The 20,969-nt window shown below is 33.8% G+C and overlaps 1 protein-coding gene across 1 annotated transcript in view; it reads right to left on the reverse strand.

Annotated features, from left to right (window-relative positions):
* The window catches only part of Cph (BCL11 transcription factor chronophage), a 93,096-nt gene that overhangs the window by 22,117 nt on the left and 50,010 nt on the right, over positions 1 to 20,969 (reverse strand). The window contains exon 2 of the mRNA XM_017901113.1: positions 18,371 to 18,823. Coding sequence (XP_017756602.1) covers positions 18,371 to 18,823 — 453 coding nt within the window. The remainder of the gene's footprint in view (positions 1 to 18,370; positions 18,824 to 20,969) is intronic.

The following is a 20,969-nucleotide window of genomic DNA, read 5'->3' on the forward strand; positions in this document are numbered from 1 at the left end:
CTATCAAATTATTCTTCCATATTTAATACTAATCAGATTAAAATTAAGATTGCATTAAATACTAGGAATTAAGTAAAATGATACCCATCTTCAATATTCTTATAATGCAATACTATAATCCCACGAGGAATTATATTAATTCAACTATTAGATTATTCTTTCTCGTGAACTGCTAATGACATTGAAATTATTCTAGGCAAAATATTTTAATATCACAATTATAAAAATTATATTAAACGATCTTGCCCATAAACAATTAATTATATCAAACTAAAAATCCCCTCAAATATTGCAAATCATTAAAAAATTGTATCCACATTTGTGAGTGTTGATTTTGTATGTGTGAGAGTGAAGGAAGTTGAATGAGTGAAACTCATTTGTTCTATAATTGTGCATATATGTATAATTATAAATATATAAAATTGAAATAAATCCTAATGAATCTTTAACTGTAAGATATAAATGAAATGGAATTTTATAAATATCTTTATTTATTATAATTAGATTAGACGATCCATAAAAATGTAATGCAATTAAATGAATTAAAACTAATAATGAGATAATTAATGGTGTAATAAAATGTAATGAAAAAGATTGATTTAAAGTTGCATTACTAATTGAAAATCCTGCTCAAATTCATTCAATTAAAAATTGTCCAATATAAGGAATAACTGATAATAAATTAATAATTATTATTGCACCTCAAAAAGATATTTGTCCTCACGGGTAAAACATAACCTATAAAGACCTGCTATTATTGAAATAAAAAAAATAAAAATTCCAATAAAACGTACTATTTTTAATTTAAATGAATAATAAAATGAATTTCGTACAATAAATCAATAATTATTATTGAACCTCAAAAAGATATTTGTCCTCACGGGTAAAACATAACCTATAAAATTTGCTATTATTGAAATTAAAAAAATTAAAATTCTAATGAATCGTACTATTTTCAATTTAAATGAATAACAAAATAAACTTTGTGCAATACTTAAATATATTATTACAAATTAAAATAATGCTCCATTTATATGACTTAAACAAATAATTCACTCCGAATCTACATATATGATATATATATGACGTGATCGAGTGTGGTCCAGTGTGAATAATATTTAAAAGAATGTCCAGAAGAATGTGCAAGAATAAAACAGTTGTCTGAAAAATATTAAAGAACCAACACGCAAAATTAATAGTTATTTAAATTCAGTACATGAAAAAAGAAACTTCTGGAAAGAACATTTCTACTATTTCAAATAATTAATTATTTAACCCTTTGTACTCGGCTATTTTTTCGTTGCAAGAAAATAATAATTCGAAGACTTTCTGCAATAAAGTCGCCGATATTTTCAAAACGGTAAATAAGAAATCGTATAATAATTAACACGTAGAATTAATTTCGATACCTAGCACACAGTTGCATTATTTCAAATTTGATATATAAATTAACATCGAGCTTCGAAATTTTATCAAATGGCGACTGAAGGGCTCCTCTCGAGTGCAAAGGGTTAATAATTGCCTTGGGAATTACATTAATTCACATTTCGGTAATTTATTAAACTTTTGGAAATTTTTATTTTGGTAGGTAGGCCTTTAATTCGTACCGAATTTTTATTTAATTTTAGTAAGTTAAAATTTGATTTCCTTGCAGTTATTTTTATATTTCCTCCGCGGTCCTTTTCTCCCTAGCACGTCAAGTAGAAATCCCTATATGACCACCATGATGCCTTTATGTGAAATTTCGAAGATTCGTCTTTATTTATGAATTCATCTTTAAGATCCATCTTTAGAATCTGATTAAATGGCGACTGAGAACTGTCCCTCTAGTACAAAGGGTTAAATAATTCAACTAAAATATATTTCGTTTAAATAGGAAATCGTATGCAAATTAAGACGTAAAATTATTTTGCTTCGATATTCCAGGCATCACTGGGTGATTTTAAGTGTGATATATTAATTAACATTCATCTTTAGAATCTGATTAAATGGCGACTGAGAACTGTCCCTCTAGTAAAAGGGTTAAATAATTCAACTAAAATATATTTTGTTTAAAAATTCGTTTAAAAATTCCGGTACATTATTATCCATTCTATTCACAATCCATTATCCGTTCCACCAAAATCATCTTCGAAGCCCAGCTATAATATGCAAATTACTGGAAAAAAGCTTGTCGGACCTAGCCAATGATGCAAAGACACGCTGAACACCATCACCGAGTCGACTTTGGTGAATCGAAGCGGCGTATCTTTAAATAAACGCTGGTCCACGCCCGAAGCTCGTCGCGACGCGTATCTCGTGGTCACTACGAAGTTGCAGCATGATCGGCGAGCGGTATTCTCGCAGACTTTATGTCCCTTGTTCCCCTGTCCGACCGCAGGCGTCGGACCGCGCTGGGCATTAACTCTCCGGCGCAGAAACGGGAGGAAAGAAGCGAGGGCGGGAACGGCGTTCTTCTGCTTGAAATAACAAAATCGCGAAAGGCAGCGCGTGCCAAAAATATTGCTCTTCTTCGAATGTTTGCGCGTTATTGCACGCTCGACCACGTCTCGACAGGTTCGAGAAAGAAGAGGCGTGTGGATAGGACGGCGTTTATCTTGGCAGTTCGCAACGTTTCGCGGCTGCTCAGGCGTTGTTGCTTTCTCTCTTGTCTCCCACGTGACACTTTAATTGTCTTCGAATATCCCGGCGAGGAAGAAGACGAATGAAGTCCCTGCTTGCTTCTTCTTCGATTGGCTGCCGCCGATGACAACGGAGGGTTGAGTTGCGAGTCGAAAATTGCAATTGTTACTCGACGTGCGTGGAATTTCATGAAATTCTTGCGTATCGTCTTTTACAAGAATTAGTGACTTTTATGAATTTTTAGAATCATCGATGTATAGTGGATACGTATATTTTTGAGGAATGAAGATGATTGCAGTGGGACGAGGGAGACGAATAATTATGACGATTGTGTTTCGGATTGGATGAAAGTAAGGATAAATTTTGTCAAAAGCGGTTTAAACGTTCTCGAAAATTGTGAAAATAAAATATTTGGAAAGAGTCATTCTTATTCGTTTGAAATTTTTCGTTGCGTCAAGTTTAATAGGACACCCTGTATTGTGGTGTTAATATTTAAGAGGGGTGGTTTAAGTGGGCGGTTAATTTTATCCAATGATGGAATTATAATGAAATTATTGCATATTGTCTGTGAAAAAGACTAGAGATTTTATAGTAGCACCACCGATTTATAGTAGCTACATATATTTTAGAGGGAGACGAATAGCTATGGACGATTATATTTCGATTTGAATGACAGTAAGCATAAATTTTGTCGAAACGAGTCATTTTGAACTCTTTGGGGTGGTCAAAAATAGTGAAATGAAGATTATTCGAAATTTTTCATTGTGTCAACTTTAATGGGACACCCTGTATTATTGTCTTAATATTTAAGAGGGGTGGTTTAAGTGGACGGTTAATTTTATTCAATGATGGAATTTTACTGAAATTATTGAATATTGTCTTTGAGAAAAACTAGTAACTTTACAGTACAACTACCGAGCTATGAGTAGCTATATACATTTTAGAGGAATAAAGATAATTGTAGTGGTACGAGGGAGACGAATAACTATTAATAATTATATTTCGATCACGATAAAGGTAAGCATAAATTTTGTCGAAAGTGGTTTATACGTTCTCAGAAATTGTGAAAATAAAATCTTTGAAACGGGTAATTTTCACCCCTTTGGTGGGTTTAATGTTAAGCAAGACACTGTGTCGTGTGTGTTTCGGTATTTAGTATTTTAGAATTTTACAATTAAAAGTAGTAAGATGGAGATCGTGCAAAATTTTTCGTTGCACCAACTTTAATGGGACACCCTGTATTATGGTGTTAATATTCAAGAGGGGTGGTTTAAGTGGACGATTAATTTTTTCAACAGTGTTTGACTAGATTTTAAAAAGATTGGAACAGGGTTAGAAGGAAATGACAGCAGAGGTTTAAGTTGGAGTCGAAAATTGAAACTGTGACTCGACACACGTGGAGGTAATAAGGGAAGCCAATTTTCTTGAAATTGGTTAGAGACACGTGTTTCGGGTTGCATTTGTTGTTGCTCTTTAGTATTATACCTAAGGAATTGATTTTTGGAAGCTACATACAGGGTGTCCACAGAGTGCAGTGAGCAGGAGAAAATGTTTTCCACTACATTCGAATATTTGACAAAAGACATGACGAAGAATGAGGGGAAATTTAGTCAATTATCAAAAATAAAAAATTGGAAACTAAGTAGATTCAAAATTTTAAGAATTCTTGACTAGATTGACGATTTAAAAATAAAAATATACTAACTGATCAAAAAAGACAATAAATTACATTCAGAAAGAATTCGAATGTCAGTATTCTTGAAGAAAAATTTAGATTAAATAACCTTCACTATTACTATATATTATCACTCACAAATTATTCAACCAAAATCCATACTTCAAACTAGAAGACTTCAAAAATGTCAAAATCTCATAAAAATTTGACTATTGACAAATCCCACCTAAGCCCACCCCTAGAAAATAAACCAAAAAGACGAAAAATTTCTCAAACGCCATACCATCTTCACCACCTCCATACCATAACAAACCACAAAGTAAAAAATTCTCAATTTTCAAAAACCAAAATAATCATCGACAAAGACTAGAAGACTTCAAAAATATCAAAATCTCATAAAAATTTGACAATTAACAAATCCTACCTAAACCCATCCCCAAAAAATCTCTTAATCCCTATCTTTACCACCCCCATACCATAACAAATCACGAACTAAAAAATTCTCAATTTTCAAAAACCAAAATAATCATCGACAAAGACTAGAAGACTTCAAAAATATCAAAATCTCATAAAAATTTGACAATTAACAAATCCTACCTAAATCCATCCCCAAAGAATCTCTTAACTCCCATCTTTACCACCCCCATACCATAACAAATCACGAACTAAAAAATTCTCAATTTTCAAAAACCAAAATAATCATCGACAAAGACTAGAAGACTTCAAAAATATCAAAATCTCATAAAAATTTGACAATTAACAAATCCTACCTAAATCCATCCCCAAAGAATCTCTTAACTCCCATCTTTACCACCCCCATACCATAACAAATCACGAACTAAAAAATTCTCAATTTTCAAAAACCAAACTAATCATCGACGAAGTTGCATCAACCTCCATCACGGAAACACTCTCTCCGCGCATGCGTGCGCGACTTTAACGCTAGAACTACCGATCTTTAGTGGGCATGTAACTATAACGTGTACAGATTTTGGACAATTTCAGCGGTACGATGAATATGAGTGAATATATCGATAACAGTACTTTCTTAATATGCGTTGCTACCAATTTTATTCTTAAAGCAGGTGTATGTGCCCGGTGATTGCGAAAAGGAAAATTCTGGGACCAGTCATTTTGACCGGGTTGGTAGTTCAGTATTAACACTAGGTTTACGGTCGCAATCTGTATACCTATTTCTACATATTTGACACCTGTCACATCGACAAGTAAATTGTCTTTTCTTTTTTTAACGATTAGTTTAACCACTTGCGGTGCAAAGAAATTCACGGTTGTGCGTGTCAGAGCAGTCGAGCGCAACTCACTTCGGGGCGCGTTCAGGCAGCGTTCGGTTCCAGAAGAGAATATAAAGACGCATCAACTGATGATGAAGTGCAGGCAGAAACCGTGCCTCGGTAAAGAATTTCATTAACAGTTGACGTGCCACGCACGTCATTTTTCTTTCTGCAACAATCGCCTGACGACGTGTGTAACACGTCGTTGGTGTTTCGGTAACAGAAGCATCCTTTCCACTGCTCTTTCCACTGCAAGTGGTTAATTTAAAAACTATTACGATATTAACAGTCTTAATATAAGTTAACTAAATCCGTCACCGTCGTATGATTGGTGCAACCCATCCGTCAAATTGACAGTTTTCGTAAATCTAGTATCAAAAATCTCGCGCGCGTGGACCGTTCGAAAAACGAGTCTCGCTCGACCACTCCGCGAAATGGGGAGGAAAAAAGGAAAGGTTGGAAGCCGAAGAAATTCGCGGAGAAAAACACGTAGAGGGCAAGACGAGCGTTGGTATTGGCAGGGACGACCGCTGCAGTGTATCACTTTTATGTCGTCCTCGTTGACTTCCTTCCTCGCGGGATGCCGGGGCGGAGGGTGCAAAGAAGGGTGCGGAAGGGCTGCAGGAGCTCGAAACCCTGAGATACAACCAATTCGCAAGCAATTCTCGCCGCGCCTCGGGCGGTCCGCGAGGATGAAGCGCCGTGAGTGCGACGAGGACGGAGCGATACGGACCGCGTGGGTGCGAGAGAGACAGCGGGCCAGGAAGGGGCGAAGGAAGCATAAAGAACCGGGCGCTGGAAAAAGCTCGGCCACGAACGGGAATTAATATTCCAGACAAACGTGACAGATAGATCAAATCTGCATCTCACCGGGAACACCGGTGTCAATTTCGACGGATTATCGCCGCTTGTCTCGATTCCTCTTCGTCCCTGTCCCAGGACTCTTCCCTCTCGACCTACTCGCGTGATTCCGTCTCCAGTCAGACAGCCGCGAGCTGAATTTTTTTCATCTTCTGTAGAAGGTTAAGGGTTAGTTTATCTCCGCGGATAGTGCAGCTCGAGCTTGCGGATATTTGACAGTCCTGGGTTTCTTCCTGATATCAGCATCCAAGCATCAGCGACACACCAAAGGGGGTGAAATTTGTTTCAGATCTTTCACTCGGATTTTTAGAATTTCTATTATTCCTAGGTTCTTGACAGGTGACTGATCTAAATATTTTTGGATAATTTTTAAATACCTAAATCTATTATTTAAAGATGGAAATCAGTATCAGGATTGGTGCATCTTGCACCTAAATACCTCGAAGAATGTTCGAATATTTAACAAAGGGTCTATTATGAACTTCTACTGGTGCATTTATGATCTTGCACCTAAATACCTCGAAGAATGTTCGAATATTTAACAAAGGGTCTATTATGAACTTCTATCTTGATGTTTGGACTATCTGATTCTGCTAGCCTAATCTGGATCTCCAATTTAAGACTTCAATGAGAATCCTACTCAGCTGAACCATAAAGGTTTGGGATTCAAAGACAGGAATCATTCTCGAAATTAATAAGCATGAATATTAATCTTCAAATATAACCCTTTGACATCATCAACTGTAATTAACATTAACACAGTCTAAATCTTCACTGTTTTTAAAAACATCTTCAAATCTTCAACAAAAATCCAAATAACATTAAGACAGTCTAAATCTTCACAGTTTCTAAAATCATCTTCAAATCTTCAATGGAATTCTTAGTAACTAACATTAACGCAGTCTAAATCTTCACTGTTTTCAAAACATCTTCAGATCTTCAATGAAGATCCTACTTACTCAGGTAACTTACTTACCAAACCTAGAATAACCAAACTCATCCAAAATTGTGAGACCTAACAAGAGGACCCTACATTTGTGGACATCGATTTTGGAACAGTAATAGGTATAAATTATATGTATATAATTATACCTAGTATTGAAAACCCCTAATGGGTTTCTTTAAAGGGGGCTTTAAAGTCGTTTTCCAAATATTTTGATTTAAAATTTTATATATACTTTGTAAAGGAATTACTTAATAGTCTTTAGTAAAGAGACACACAGATACTAATTATTAAATCTCCAATCTTAGTCCCCATCATGAGTAAACGTATTCGAATATTCAATAAATTTCTAGCTACTTTGAATGGACACCTCCATTCACTATTCGAAGATGAAAATCATCAAAAGAATTGGTATATCTACGATCTTGGACTTATAGACACTTCATGCTTTTAGAAACATATTCTAATCTTCAATGAAGAGACTATCACAGACTCCCATCTTGATCTTCAAACCATCTGATTCCCAATCTAAATCTCCAATTCAAACCTTCAACTTAGAGTCCACCACTCAAAGACACGAATAAATAAACCCTAACCTCAACCCTCAAATTCATCCCCCCAAAACTAACCGAAACCTAGACCTCTAATGTGTCCAAAACCATCTTCAAAGCTTCATCAAAAATCCTACTCGATCGACTAAATTACCCAGGTCCACAAGGTACGAATAACCCCTAACATCATCAACTATACCTAAGACTAGTCCTAACCTGTATTTCTAATGTGTCCAAAATCTACTTCAAATCTTCAACAAAAATTCAACTTATCCAAAGCACCCAGGTCCACGACTTAGAGACACAAATAACACCCCAATCTGAACCCTCAAATCCATCCCACTAATATTATTAACTATAACTAAAGCTAACCCAAACCTAAACCTCTACTGTGACCAAAACCATTTTAAATCTTCAACAAAAATCCAACTCACCTAAAGCACCCAAGTCCATGACTTAAAGAGACAAATAACCCTCAATCTCAACCCTTAAATCCATCCCTTTAACATTATTAACTGTAACCAAAGTTAGCCCAAGCCTAAACCTCTGATGTAACCAAAACCATTTTAAATCTTCAACAAAAATCCTACTGACCTTAGACACTCAGGTCCATGACTCGAAGACACGAATAACCCCCAATTTCAACCCTCAAATCAACCTCTCTAACATCATCAACTATACCTAAGGCTAGCCCTAACCTAAATTTCAAATGTGTCCAAAATCTTCCTCAAATCTCCAACAAAAATGCAACTCAACTAACTAAAACACTCAGGTCCGTTACTCAGAGACTCGAATCCCCAAACCCACCTCTCGAACATCACCAACCCACCATCTCAAAACTCCCACATCCTCGGAAGTCTGCATGAAACTCGTCCAGGACTATGAGAGCGAGCGAAACACGCGGGCCACTTATCCCAATCGAGATCTGGCTGTGAAATACGCAGATGCAAGCTTGGCTCTTGAGCAAGAGCCGCTAAATCGGCGGATAAAGGGCACATCACCTCGAGGGTTCCGCTTTTGCGCGTGGATCGTCTGCGATCCACGGTTACCTTACCTGGACACGCGAACCAGACCAGATACAACTCACCAGCACAGACTCACTCGTCACCCAGCCACGAATTCACACGTACGTGCTCGCGTGCGTGCTCGTGCAGCGGTGGCTCGTGCGGACCACGTGGCCAAACAATAGGACGATTCTAATTGGGCTTTTGGACGTGGCTGGTCGATGACAAAAAAACTGAACAAAAAAGGCGACGAAAGGGGCTTATCCGGCAGTCGGGGGATGAGCACGGGCTTTCACTGGCCCCGGATGGGGTTAACTCTCTCCTGGCGTACCTAGCTACCGGAAAGGGGCCCAGGCGAGTGTCGCGGACCGTGATGAAATTTTAAAGAGACACCGGTGAACGTTCGGGAGCAACGAGCTGTTGCGTAATTATCATCGTTTGCATTAATCAACCCTTCGCCGCGGATTGCCCGCGGTGTAGGGTCAACCCTTCGAGTGTGAAAAATCTTTGGGTTGGTTTGGGTGCGGAAGATTGGCTATCCTGGAGTTAAGTGTTTGAGCATTTTTAACGAGTTTGACGATGTTTGATAGTGTTGTTTAGTGTTTGAAGGCGGGGATAAGTAAGCGTGAGTGAGGGTGAGTTGTTGCGTTTATGGGAGATGTTTGAAAGTGTCAGTAAGGTATGGGAAAGTGACGATTTAATTATGAGGAACTGTGCATTGTAAAATTGGTTTAGAATAAAATTATACAAATTTTTAGGATTTATATGGATTTTGTGCACCTTAAAATATGGTACATACAATTTTAATGTAATTCATTTTTATGGGGGTTAGTATGAAAGCTTCGAGACGAGTTAGGCTCCATATTATAGTATAGCAGGTTAATTGTAATTATATGTAAATTATAAATTGTAAAGTGACAAGAATAATTGTTACGTATCAGTTACTGTTCGTGTATTACAGGTTAATAAACCTAACCTCAAATATATAAATAGATTATAGATAGCTTTTTAGGTTATATTTTTATTTAAGTTCAAATTTGTTTAAGAAATACTCGAATTCGACATCACAGTTTACCATTTTATAATAACATAATCGACAAAGCACTTATAACAAATTATAATGCATGTAAAATATATTAAATATAAATATAATATTAGATATCAATTATATTATATTATATTATATTAAATTATTAACATGTAATAATACATGTAAATTACGAATTGTAAAGTGACAAGAATAATTGTTAAATATCAGTTACTGTTCGTTTATGATAACTTAATAAACCTAACCTCTAATATATAAATCGATTATAGATAGCTTCTTAGGTTATATTTTTATTTATGTTCAAATTTGTTTAAGAAACACTGGAATTCGACATCACAGTTTATCATTTTATAATAACATAATCGACAAAGCACCTATAACATATTAAATTTTAAATCTAACTACTCTATAACCAAACTCTAACCATTAGATTCCAAATGATTTTCCAAACTATCAATCATAAAATTGATCATCTTAGATATAATATTTTAAGATTTTTAAAAATTATCATTTCAATCTAGTAAACTTGACTATTAAAAAATATAACCTAACTATAAAATTCAAATACTCTGTCCACATATTTGGCAATAATTTCCTAAAAAGTTTCCAAACTAATATTCATAAAAATATAATTTCAGTTTAGTAAATTAATCTGTTCATAAATGTAACCTAACCTAAAAATTCAAATCCTCTACACCTAATTTCCAAAAGATTTCCCAATCTAATAACCTAATTTCAAGATTAAAATACTGTATAACCCCAAGTTTCCCGAACTACCATTCCTAAAAATACTATTCCAATCTAGAAAATGTAACCTAACCTAAAAATTTGAAAATTGTATAATCACATACTTATCAATAATTTCCAAAATATTTTCGAAACCACCATTCATTAAAATATCATTCCAATCTAGTGAATTTGTCTCTTCAAAACTAGAACCCAACTTAACCTAAAAATTGAAATACCCTATAAACTGTACAATATAAAAATACTGTAATACTGTAATATCCTGATATCCTAATACACTAATACACTAATACCCCAAATACTCTACAACATACTTCCAAAAAATTTCATTAATTTTCAAAAAATTCCGCAAAACTATTACACAATTTATAAAATTAAATAAATTCAAAAATTTAGAAATATTCCAAAATAAAAGCGTCCAAAGGCACACACACACAAACGAACCTTGTCCATCGATGGTAATCGTGGCAATCGAGTCATTATTCCACCAAAACCCATTCCTCCTCTGATGGTCGCTTTCGAACGGGACACAATTAAAGAGCGGACGATTCCTTGGGAATCGTTCCAGGATCATTCCAGCGAGCGTGATAATATTTGCAAAAGCGAAAACACGCTAATTGTAAGAAGGAGAGCGGCGGAACGACCAGCGACTCTCATTGAATACCATCAGCAAGTCCCGACCCGCCCTCATCCCTCTCTCTCTCCACCCCCGGCGTGCTTTCTTTCTGCGATGCAAAACGACCGGCCGCGGCAATTTGCACAGGTAAGCACCGAGTTAAGAATCTCAAAGAGCTGTGCCTTTCAATTCATCAGGGGCGTCGGGCCGCATGAATTTCGTTCGAGGTCGTCGCAGCGTCTTTGAAGTTAATCGGGGTAAACCGTCGCGATCTTGGGTGTCGATTCGGCCACGAGTGGCTGTGAAATTAATATTGTTCCTTTCGCGTTATAGCCATCGAGTCGTCGAATTAAGCGATTTTTCCGGGGAACGCGAGAAAGTCGACCGGTCAAAAATTCCAGAGAATTGTTCGATTTATTTTACGAAGCGACGAAGTTAACGAGCCAAAAATTGGAGGAATTTGTTAGATTTATTTTACAATTAAATACTAAATTATTCTTTAATTTCAATTGCGAATGTTAGAATTTAAATTAATTATCGTTTCTTTTGTGTTATAGTCATCGAGTCGAATTAGGCGAATTTTTCAGGAAAGCAGGAAAATTGACAGGTCAAAAATTGGATGGATTTGTTCTATTTATTTTTTAATTAAATACTGGAATATTTGTTTTATTTTAATTGTGAATTTTAGAATTTAAATTAATATTGTTCCTTTCGTGTTATAGTCGTCGAGTTGAATTAGGCGAATTTTTCGGGAAAACGAGAAAATCGACGAGCCAAAAATTATAGGGATTTGTTCTATTTATTTTACAATTAAATACTGAATTATTTTTTTATTTCAATAGTAAATTTTAGAATTTAAATTAATATTATTCCTTTCGTGTTATAGTCATCGAGTGGAATTAGGCGATTTTTCTGAAGAAAGCGAGAAAATCGATGAGCCAAAAATTATAGGGATTTGTTCTATTTATTTTACAATTAAATATTAGATTATTTTTTATTTAAATTACGAATTTTAGAATTTAAATTAATATCCTGCCTTTTGTGTTATAGTCATCGAGTAGAATTAGGGGATTTTCCGGGGAAACCGAGGAGGTTGACGGGTCAAAAATTCAAGGGATTTGTTGCATTTCTTATTTTGTCCCTGTGTATTTTGTAAAATTAATATTGTCCCTTTCGTATTATAATTGTCGAGCCATGAAAAAAGAAAGAAATTAAATAATCAGTATGATGGAAAATAAATACCAGTTTTCCTTATGAATTCATTTCCTATTAGAAATTCTTTCTCTAAACTGACGTAAAGAATCTATTTGTATACTCAAAAGTACTGGAAAAATATTCCAAACTGTATATTATACATCATTCAGTATTCTCAATAAATATTAAAAGCAACAATAAATTTCTGCAAGAATTTCCACATTTCCACAAGTTTCCAAAACACCATAATAACATAATTATTCTCAAAGAAACGTGAACTTCAAACCTCACATTTAAACCTTTCATTCTCATAAAGCACGAAATAAATCACTATCATTTCTCTATCTTCCATCTGTCCAAAATGTCTCCCCTGTATCCTGACACCTAACTCGTTTCTCTGACGAGTGCTCCAAGTGGAAGCGAGACCAGCGGAAAGTTTGGAAAATAAAATTAATTACGACTTTTCATGGTGGTCCAGGTCGAGAAACACCGTGGACACTCGCGCTCTGGAACCCTTCGACAATGCGAGCTCCGATAAAAAAGGGGGACGGAGGGGAGGGTGGCTATGGGGGCAGGTTCACCCCAATCCCCGAGCGGGCTCTTTAAATTCAAAAATCGAATCTACCGCGGCATTGTCCGTGATCGTTGAACCACGATCGACATCACATGGCAGCCCGTAACTGTACTTTAAAACTCCCTTTTTCTCTTTCTTTCTTTCGCCGCCGCACCCCTCCGGCTGGCGAATCCGAAACCAGAATTTCGCAGCGCAGATGACAGATCGACTGTTCGACGGTTGACAGCGGGCTCTCCAGTCGATTCTATCGAATCCATGCAAACACAAGAGTCGATGGAAAAATTGCTGCTTGAAATCGATATTTAGGGAAATTGTACGTAACGCATTGCTCCTATGTATATAGTAAATGTAAAAAATAATGAATTTCTACAGTTTTATAATAAAGATTGAAATTCGAGGTTTTATTTTATCATTCGTGAGTGTTGGGAATTTCCCTAAATTTATTTTTGAAAAATTACACAAGTAACTTAGGAAATAAAAATTTGGAAAAATTGGGAACTTTAGTATTTGGTAATTATAAAAAATAAAGAATCTCTATAGTTTCATAATAAAGATTGGAATTAGAGGTTTTATTTTATCATTCGTGAGTGTTGGGAATTTCCCTAAATTTATTTTTGAAAAATTACACAAGTAACTTAGGAAATAAAAATTTTTAAAGATTGGGAATTTTAGTATTTGGTAATTATAAAAAATAAAGAATCTCTATAGTTTCATAATAAAGATTGGAATTCGAGGTTTTATTTTGTCATCCACGAATGTTGGGGATTTTCCTAAATTTTCTTTTTGAACAATTGCACGAGTAACATGGAAAATAAAAATTTTTAAAGATTGGGAATTTTAGTATTTGGTTATTATAAAAAATAAAGAATCTCTATAGTTTCATAATAAAGATTGGAATTCGAGGTTTTATTTTATCATTCGTGAGTGTTGGGAATTTCCCTAAATTTATTTTTGAAAAATTACACAAGTAACTTAGAAAATTAAAATTATTAAAGATTGGGAATTTCAGTATTTGGTAAATGTAAAAAATAAAGAATGTCTACAGTTTCATAATAAAGATTGGAATTAGAGGTTTTATTTTATTATCCATGAGTGATGGGGAAATTTCTAAATTTATTTTTGAAAAATTGCAGAAGTAACTTAGGAAATAAAAATTTTTAAAGATTGGGAATTTTACTATTTGGTAAATGTAAAAAATAAAGAATTTTTTAAGTTTCATAATAAAGATTGGAATTACAGGTTTTATTTTGTCATCCACGAATGTTGGGGATTTTCCTAAATTTATTTTTGAAAAATTACACAAGTAACTTAGGAAATAAAAATTTTTAAAGATTGGGAATTTTAGTATTTGGTAAATGTAAAAAATAAAGAATTTTTTAAGTTTCATAATAAAGATTGGAATTACAGGTTTTATTTTGTCATCCACGAATGTTGGGGATTTTCCTAAATTTATTTTTGAAAAATTACACAAGTAACTTAGGAAATAAAAATTTTTAAAGATTGGGAATTTTAGTATTTAATAAATGTAAAAAATAAAGAATATTGATAGTTTTATAATAAAGATTGGAATTCGAGGTTTTATTTTATCCTTCGCGAGTATTGGGAATTTTCCTAAATTTTCTTTTTGAATAATTGCAAAAGTAACTTGGGAAATAAAAATTTTTAAAGATTGTGAATTTTAGTTTTAGTTTAATGATTATATTAAGGATTGAATTTCGAGATTTAATGTAATAAATTTTGGAAAATTGTGATTTGAGATGTCTTTGAAAAATTGAAATTTTAAAAGCTGCTGATATTGAGATTCGTGGCCCAAGAATGAATGAATACTTTTATTAATTTATAAAGGAAATTTAAATTCACGTACATATGAATTTCCAATATTATTTTACACGATTTCTATAGAAAATTGGCAACAGGAAAAAATATAATCTTAAAGATTACCCATGTCCCAGAATGTAAATTATTTTATTAATTAACTAATAGAATTTCAAGTTTCCCTTTATTATCCATAAACAAGTAGATTTCAAAAATTTTCAAACCTCCAAAGAAATATTCGATTTCAATACGATATTTATTTAAGAAATACTTTAAACCAATATTTGACAGCCAATATTTTTTGAAAAAATGCTAAATTTTGTTATTCTACTTTCACTTGTATGTAACGACAGTAGTGTATATTTAGAATTTTTTCCCCAAAATTGCGGTACTTGATTTGTTATGATTTTTACTGGGAAAGCAAACAAATTTTTTTCAACAAATTCTGAACCTCCAAAGAAAAATTCGATTTCAATTCGATATTTATTTAAAAAATATTTGAAATCTTACTGACACCGAATATTTTTTGGAAAAATGCTAAATTTTATTACTCTATTCTCACTTGTATGTAATGACAGCAGTGTGTAATTAGAATTTTTTCCCTAAAATTGCGATACTTGGTTTTTCATGGTTTTCACTGGAAAAGCGATTTTGGTTAAATTTTACTATTTTCTCCTATCGATTATCGTTCGAAGCTACTCACCACTTATGTTCCTATCGAAAGTGGCTGGCTCGAAAGCTGCAAGGAGTACGAAAGTCGCGGTGAGCATTTGTTGCCGGAACACTCGCGTTTTATTTATAGAGGCTACCTTGACTCGGGAGACCCAACGCAGAACTCAAAGCGGAATATGTGAAAACATCTTTAGTAACACGTGCATCGGTGAGATCCGCTCGATACCGCAGCCAATGTCAGCTCGATTTTTGCTTGTCCAACGTCTCCGATCATTTTGATCACAACGGGAATAAAAGTAGAATAAGGGATTCAATATTTCAAAAAAGGATCTCGAATCTTGGAATTTTTATTAGAGCTGTGGAATAATAGAAGTGTCATCGACCCAAACGTTGAGATAGTCAAGTGCTTAACCCATTAATGGTGAAACATAAAATAAATTGCAAGTTAGATTGCTTATTTTAATCAATTTTATATATTTCGTTTGATTATTTATTTTTTACTTCAATGCAGTGGAAACATTGTCAAATTGCAAAATGCAATTGCAAAATTAAACAACTTTGGCTTATGACAGGTTAGTGTGCCTTTAAGGACAGATTATAAAATAAATTATAAATTAAATTATTTATTTTATTAGTTGCAATAATTTTAATTTATTTTTTATTTAAATGGAATGAGAAAATTGTCAGATTCGAGATTGCAAAATTGCAAAATATATATTTAGACAACTTGGAATTATGATGTGTAAGTATGTCTTTAAGATTCGAAATTATATTGTGTATTTTAATAATTGTAATAATTTTAATTTATTTTATTTGATAATTTATTTTTAATTTAAATGGAATTAGAAAATTGTCAGATTCGAGATTGCAAAATTGCAAAATATATTTAGACAAATTCGGCTTATGGTGTGTTAGAGTGTTCTTAAGATTGGAAATTAGGTTGTTTATTTTAATAATCGTGATAATTTTAATTTATTTTTAATTTAAATAGACTGAGAAAATTGACAAATTCGATATTGCAAAATTGCAAACATTGTTTAGACAATTTTGTGTTAAGCTGAATTAGCATGTTGTTTTTAATTGATACTTAATTACGAGAAGGCATTTAATTTCATCAACCTAGCAGAAATTTGATGAAATTTTGATGTTGGAATTTGAGAAGTGGCGTGATAAAATAGTTCACCATTTATTTTTCAAAGACATAAACTATTACACTGTTTACAGAAGGTTTCATGAGTTTAAACTTGGAAAATGTATCTTGAAATCTATTTCACGTATGGATCTAGCATTTGGAGAATGCTGTATAAATGAATTACAAAATATAATCCAAGAAAATATTTAAAATCTATCCAAAAAATTATTTTAACAAATAGGAAAATTTGAAAAACAAAGTTATTACTTCAAAAAACTAAATAAAACACTTTCATATTCAGAATAATATTGAAAACACAAAAATAATCTTCGATACAGAAGAAATACAGAGAAAAAAATTTGCAATGCACAATTAATTTAGAACCTTTCATTTGCAACGATGCAATACTTCCCTTTCCTTGACTCAAATTATTCAACTGTGGTTTAATAATTTACTGAAACAAAAATTTTTGCTTCTGCAATACGAACAATTCACTTTTTTCTTTGCGATAATGAATTTTTCACTCTTATAAATATTAAAAGGCACATATTAGAAACAAAAGTGCTGCTATGAATGGGGTGCATACGACTGAGGCAGTGTGAACGCGAAAATTGGTTTGTCAGGCAACGTGTTAACCCCTTCGACCCGACGGGCGTAAACCGTATGCTCAGTGTGTATAAAATACAAGAAATTATCGTTCGGAATATCAAAACAACGTAATCCTACGATTTCTATTCAAAGTGTCAAGAAGAAATCGATATGAAAATAAAAATTCGTCAGTTCGAGTCGAAATGTACATACATGGGGGTGAAAAATATTTCCATTTTTCTCAAAATGAAAGAATATAATTATTCATTATTCCATTATTATTTAATTTAGCGAATTTATTATTATTATTGTGAAAAATATTTCCATTTTTCTCAAAATGAAAGAATATAATTATTCATTATTCCATTATTATTTAATTTATCGAATTTATTATTATTATTATTAATCCATTATCGAATTTACCATATTCATTGGTTCCACGATTTTTCAATGATCCCATACTCCCATTTCATTTTTAACCAGAAAAATAACAAATTTATCACATTCCACGGTTTCGAGGTTAAATTAAATATATGAACATTTAGAAAAATTTGCGAGTAGATAAATAATACACAAAAATTGCCATATTATAACTGTCTTTACCTAACCTTAGCCACCAAGCGTGGACAGAATGTACATATTGAAGAATCGAAATTTTGATCGCACGGAACCTTGTGAATCGTGAGAAAAAGATAAATATATGAACATTTAGAAAAATACCCGAGTAAATAAATAATACACAGAAATTGCCATATTATAACTGTCTTTATATAACCTTAGCCACCAAGCGTGGACAGAATGTACATATTGAAAAATCGGAATTATGCATCGCACGGGACCTCGTGAATCGTGAGAAAAAATTGTGCAAAGAGAACGATTTGTTCGCATCTGATGAGAGCAGTAGCCTGTCAGCTGCACAGAGCCCACCGCATTGACCCACAGAGCAAGTACGACGAGAGCAAGTGACATGGAATCGATAGTCAACAGATAGCCAGACAAAGGACGGATTAAGGAGTGTGCATTAAAACGTACTCACCAGAATTGACCGTGTTCGTGTCTGCGTCCACGGACTCCGTCTTCTGTTTCTTCGGCAGGTCCTCCTTGTCTTCGTCGGAGGCCTCCGTCCGTCTCTTAGGTGTGGAGCTGGCGCTAGCCTTCAGCTCGATCGGGCTGCCAGTATCCGGGCCGGAGCCCTGAGGCGTCGGAGGGCTCTCCAGCCTGCCTCCGCCCCTCTTGTTGATGGGCGCCGAGATGCTGGGCACCGAGTTCAGCTTTGAATCCTGGTCGCCGGTCTTCAGGGCTAGCGCGTCCTCTGGGTCGGAGTCCTCCGGCGCGGCGGTGGCCGGCGGACTGTGGCAGCCCTGAAGCGTGCTGCGACAGTGGTTCACCTTGTGCTCGATGAACCGCACGATCTCGCCAAGGGGGTAGGACACCCTGCAGCCCCCGCATTGGACGGTGTCTGGGGATGTGGTGCCTTGCGAGGTTTCCGCTGCAACATTCCGCCATTCCCGAATTTTAAATTCAAATTCGCTTCTGACCGACGTGTTTGTTTGTCCGTTTCGCTTAAATTTACGTTACTTTTCGATTCACTTTTTCCTCTTTTCCTTTATGTTCTAGGTATTCTATACGTGTGCGTTGCACGATGTGTTACACGGTACACGAGGATTTTTTGGCTGTTATATATGTTACAGGTCTTGGAAAAAGAGAGGATTTTGAGGTTAGGTTTGCATATTTCTATTCATGTTTTATGTATGCTAGGTATATGTCACGGGAAGTGTTGGAGAAGGAAGAGATTTTCGGGTTAAATTTGATTTTCTTGAACATGATATAGGAAATATTGCAGAATGAGAGGATTTTTAGGTTAGATTTGGGTCTTTCGTTATTAAGTTTACTAGATAGAGGTTATAAATGTTAGAGAAAAAGGAGATTTTGTAATTAAATTTGATCATGTTCAATATGCTATAGCAAATATTGCAGAATGAGAAGACTTTTAGGTTAGATTTGGTTTTTTCGTTATTAAATTTGCTAGATAGATGCTACAAGTGTTGAAGAAAGAGGAGATTATGAGATTAGATTCAATTTTTAGGTTAGAGGATTTAATGTTATAGGTGTTGGAGAAAGTTGAACATTTTGTGATTCAATATGTAATAGCAAATATTGCAGAATGAGAGAATTTTTAGGTTAGATTTGGATTTTCCGTTATTAAGTTTGCTAGATGGATATTATAGATGTTGGAGAAAGAGGGAATTCAGAGGTTTGGATATTTCATGTTTTATGTATTCCAGGTATATGTCATAGGAAATATTGGAGAAAGAAGGGATTTTTAGGTTAAGTTTAGTTTTGTTGAATGTGCTATAGGAAATGATGGAGAGAAAAGATTATGATTTTGTATTTTGACTTTACTAGATATATATTATAGGTATTAAAGAAAGAAGACCTTCCAGGTGTGGGAAAAGAAGTGATTTTGAGGTTAGTTGAACGTTTGATTGATTTATGTGGATAATAACAATAATATTAATTGATAGTTTTAATAGAAGATACGAATAAAATATTTTTGGTTAATAATTGTATCCTAACCTAGAAATAGCATCTAAACTGTACACTCAATTCTATATATTGAAATTAATAAATTACTTATTATTGCAGAACTATTAATAACAATTTATTAATACGTTATTGCATTAATTTTTTATCCAATGATATAATTATTCGCAATGAAAATTTGTGATGCATCCAGTGTCTCTAAGAACAGTAGTATTACATTGGTAATTTTTGGCGATACGTGGAATAGAATTTCGACATTAATAATTGGTGGATTTCAAAAAATTTTTCCACCAAGTCTAGCAATATTCTAAGCGTCCAATTTTACGCGTCTCGCACAAAGTCGCACACATGTTCCTATGAAACTAAACAGAAGACCCTCTTAAGAATTCGCCCAAAGCTGCAGACACTTTAGATAAAAGGACACTTGAAGTCCTTTCTCTTGAACCTGTGTCTTAGACCACCCAAGAAATTTCACCGTCTCGCAATATTTTATCTTGTCACTTTAACTTTCCACTTTTCGGATGAAAAGTTCATTTGTTCGGTTATATTCGGCTTAAAATAGGACCCTTGGTGCCCCTAGTAACGTATTGGAGCGCGGCCCGATATTCCGACTCGGTTTTAGAATTTAAATTACGGATGAAGAATCCATCGATTACCAATGAAATTAAACAATCAGCGAATTATACTTGAGGATTTTAATAGTGGTTGAAAGCCAACAAATATTTCAGTCCTCGTTGTTTAATTATTCAAAATTACTTCTTATCCGAATAGAAATTAAAACTTTCAATAATTATTTCCAACCACCTATTTATTTTTCTCCTTTAAATTATATAAAGCATATCTTTATTTATAATTTTAATAAAACGGTATATTTATCAAAACAGTATATCTATTAAATACATATAATATATTCGAAATGGATAAATTTTTATGCGAGTTGTCAGAGAGAATGAAGCAACCTTTCTTCTTTTTTTATCTAAAATCAATTTAATGATATAAATATAATTTATATATATAAATTAATAATTTAATTATTAAATAATTTAGATAATAATTTAATTCCATTACCAATGTTTGTATATATATATATA

This window comes from Eufriesea mexicana, unplaced genomic scaffold, assembly GCF_001483705.2.
Source record: "Eufriesea mexicana isolate 0111107269 unplaced genomic scaffold, ASM148370v2 scaffold1477, whole genome shotgun sequence".
In the NCBI taxonomy this organism is placed as follows: domain Eukaryota; kingdom Metazoa; phylum Arthropoda; class Insecta; order Hymenoptera; family Apidae; genus Eufriesea; species Eufriesea mexicana.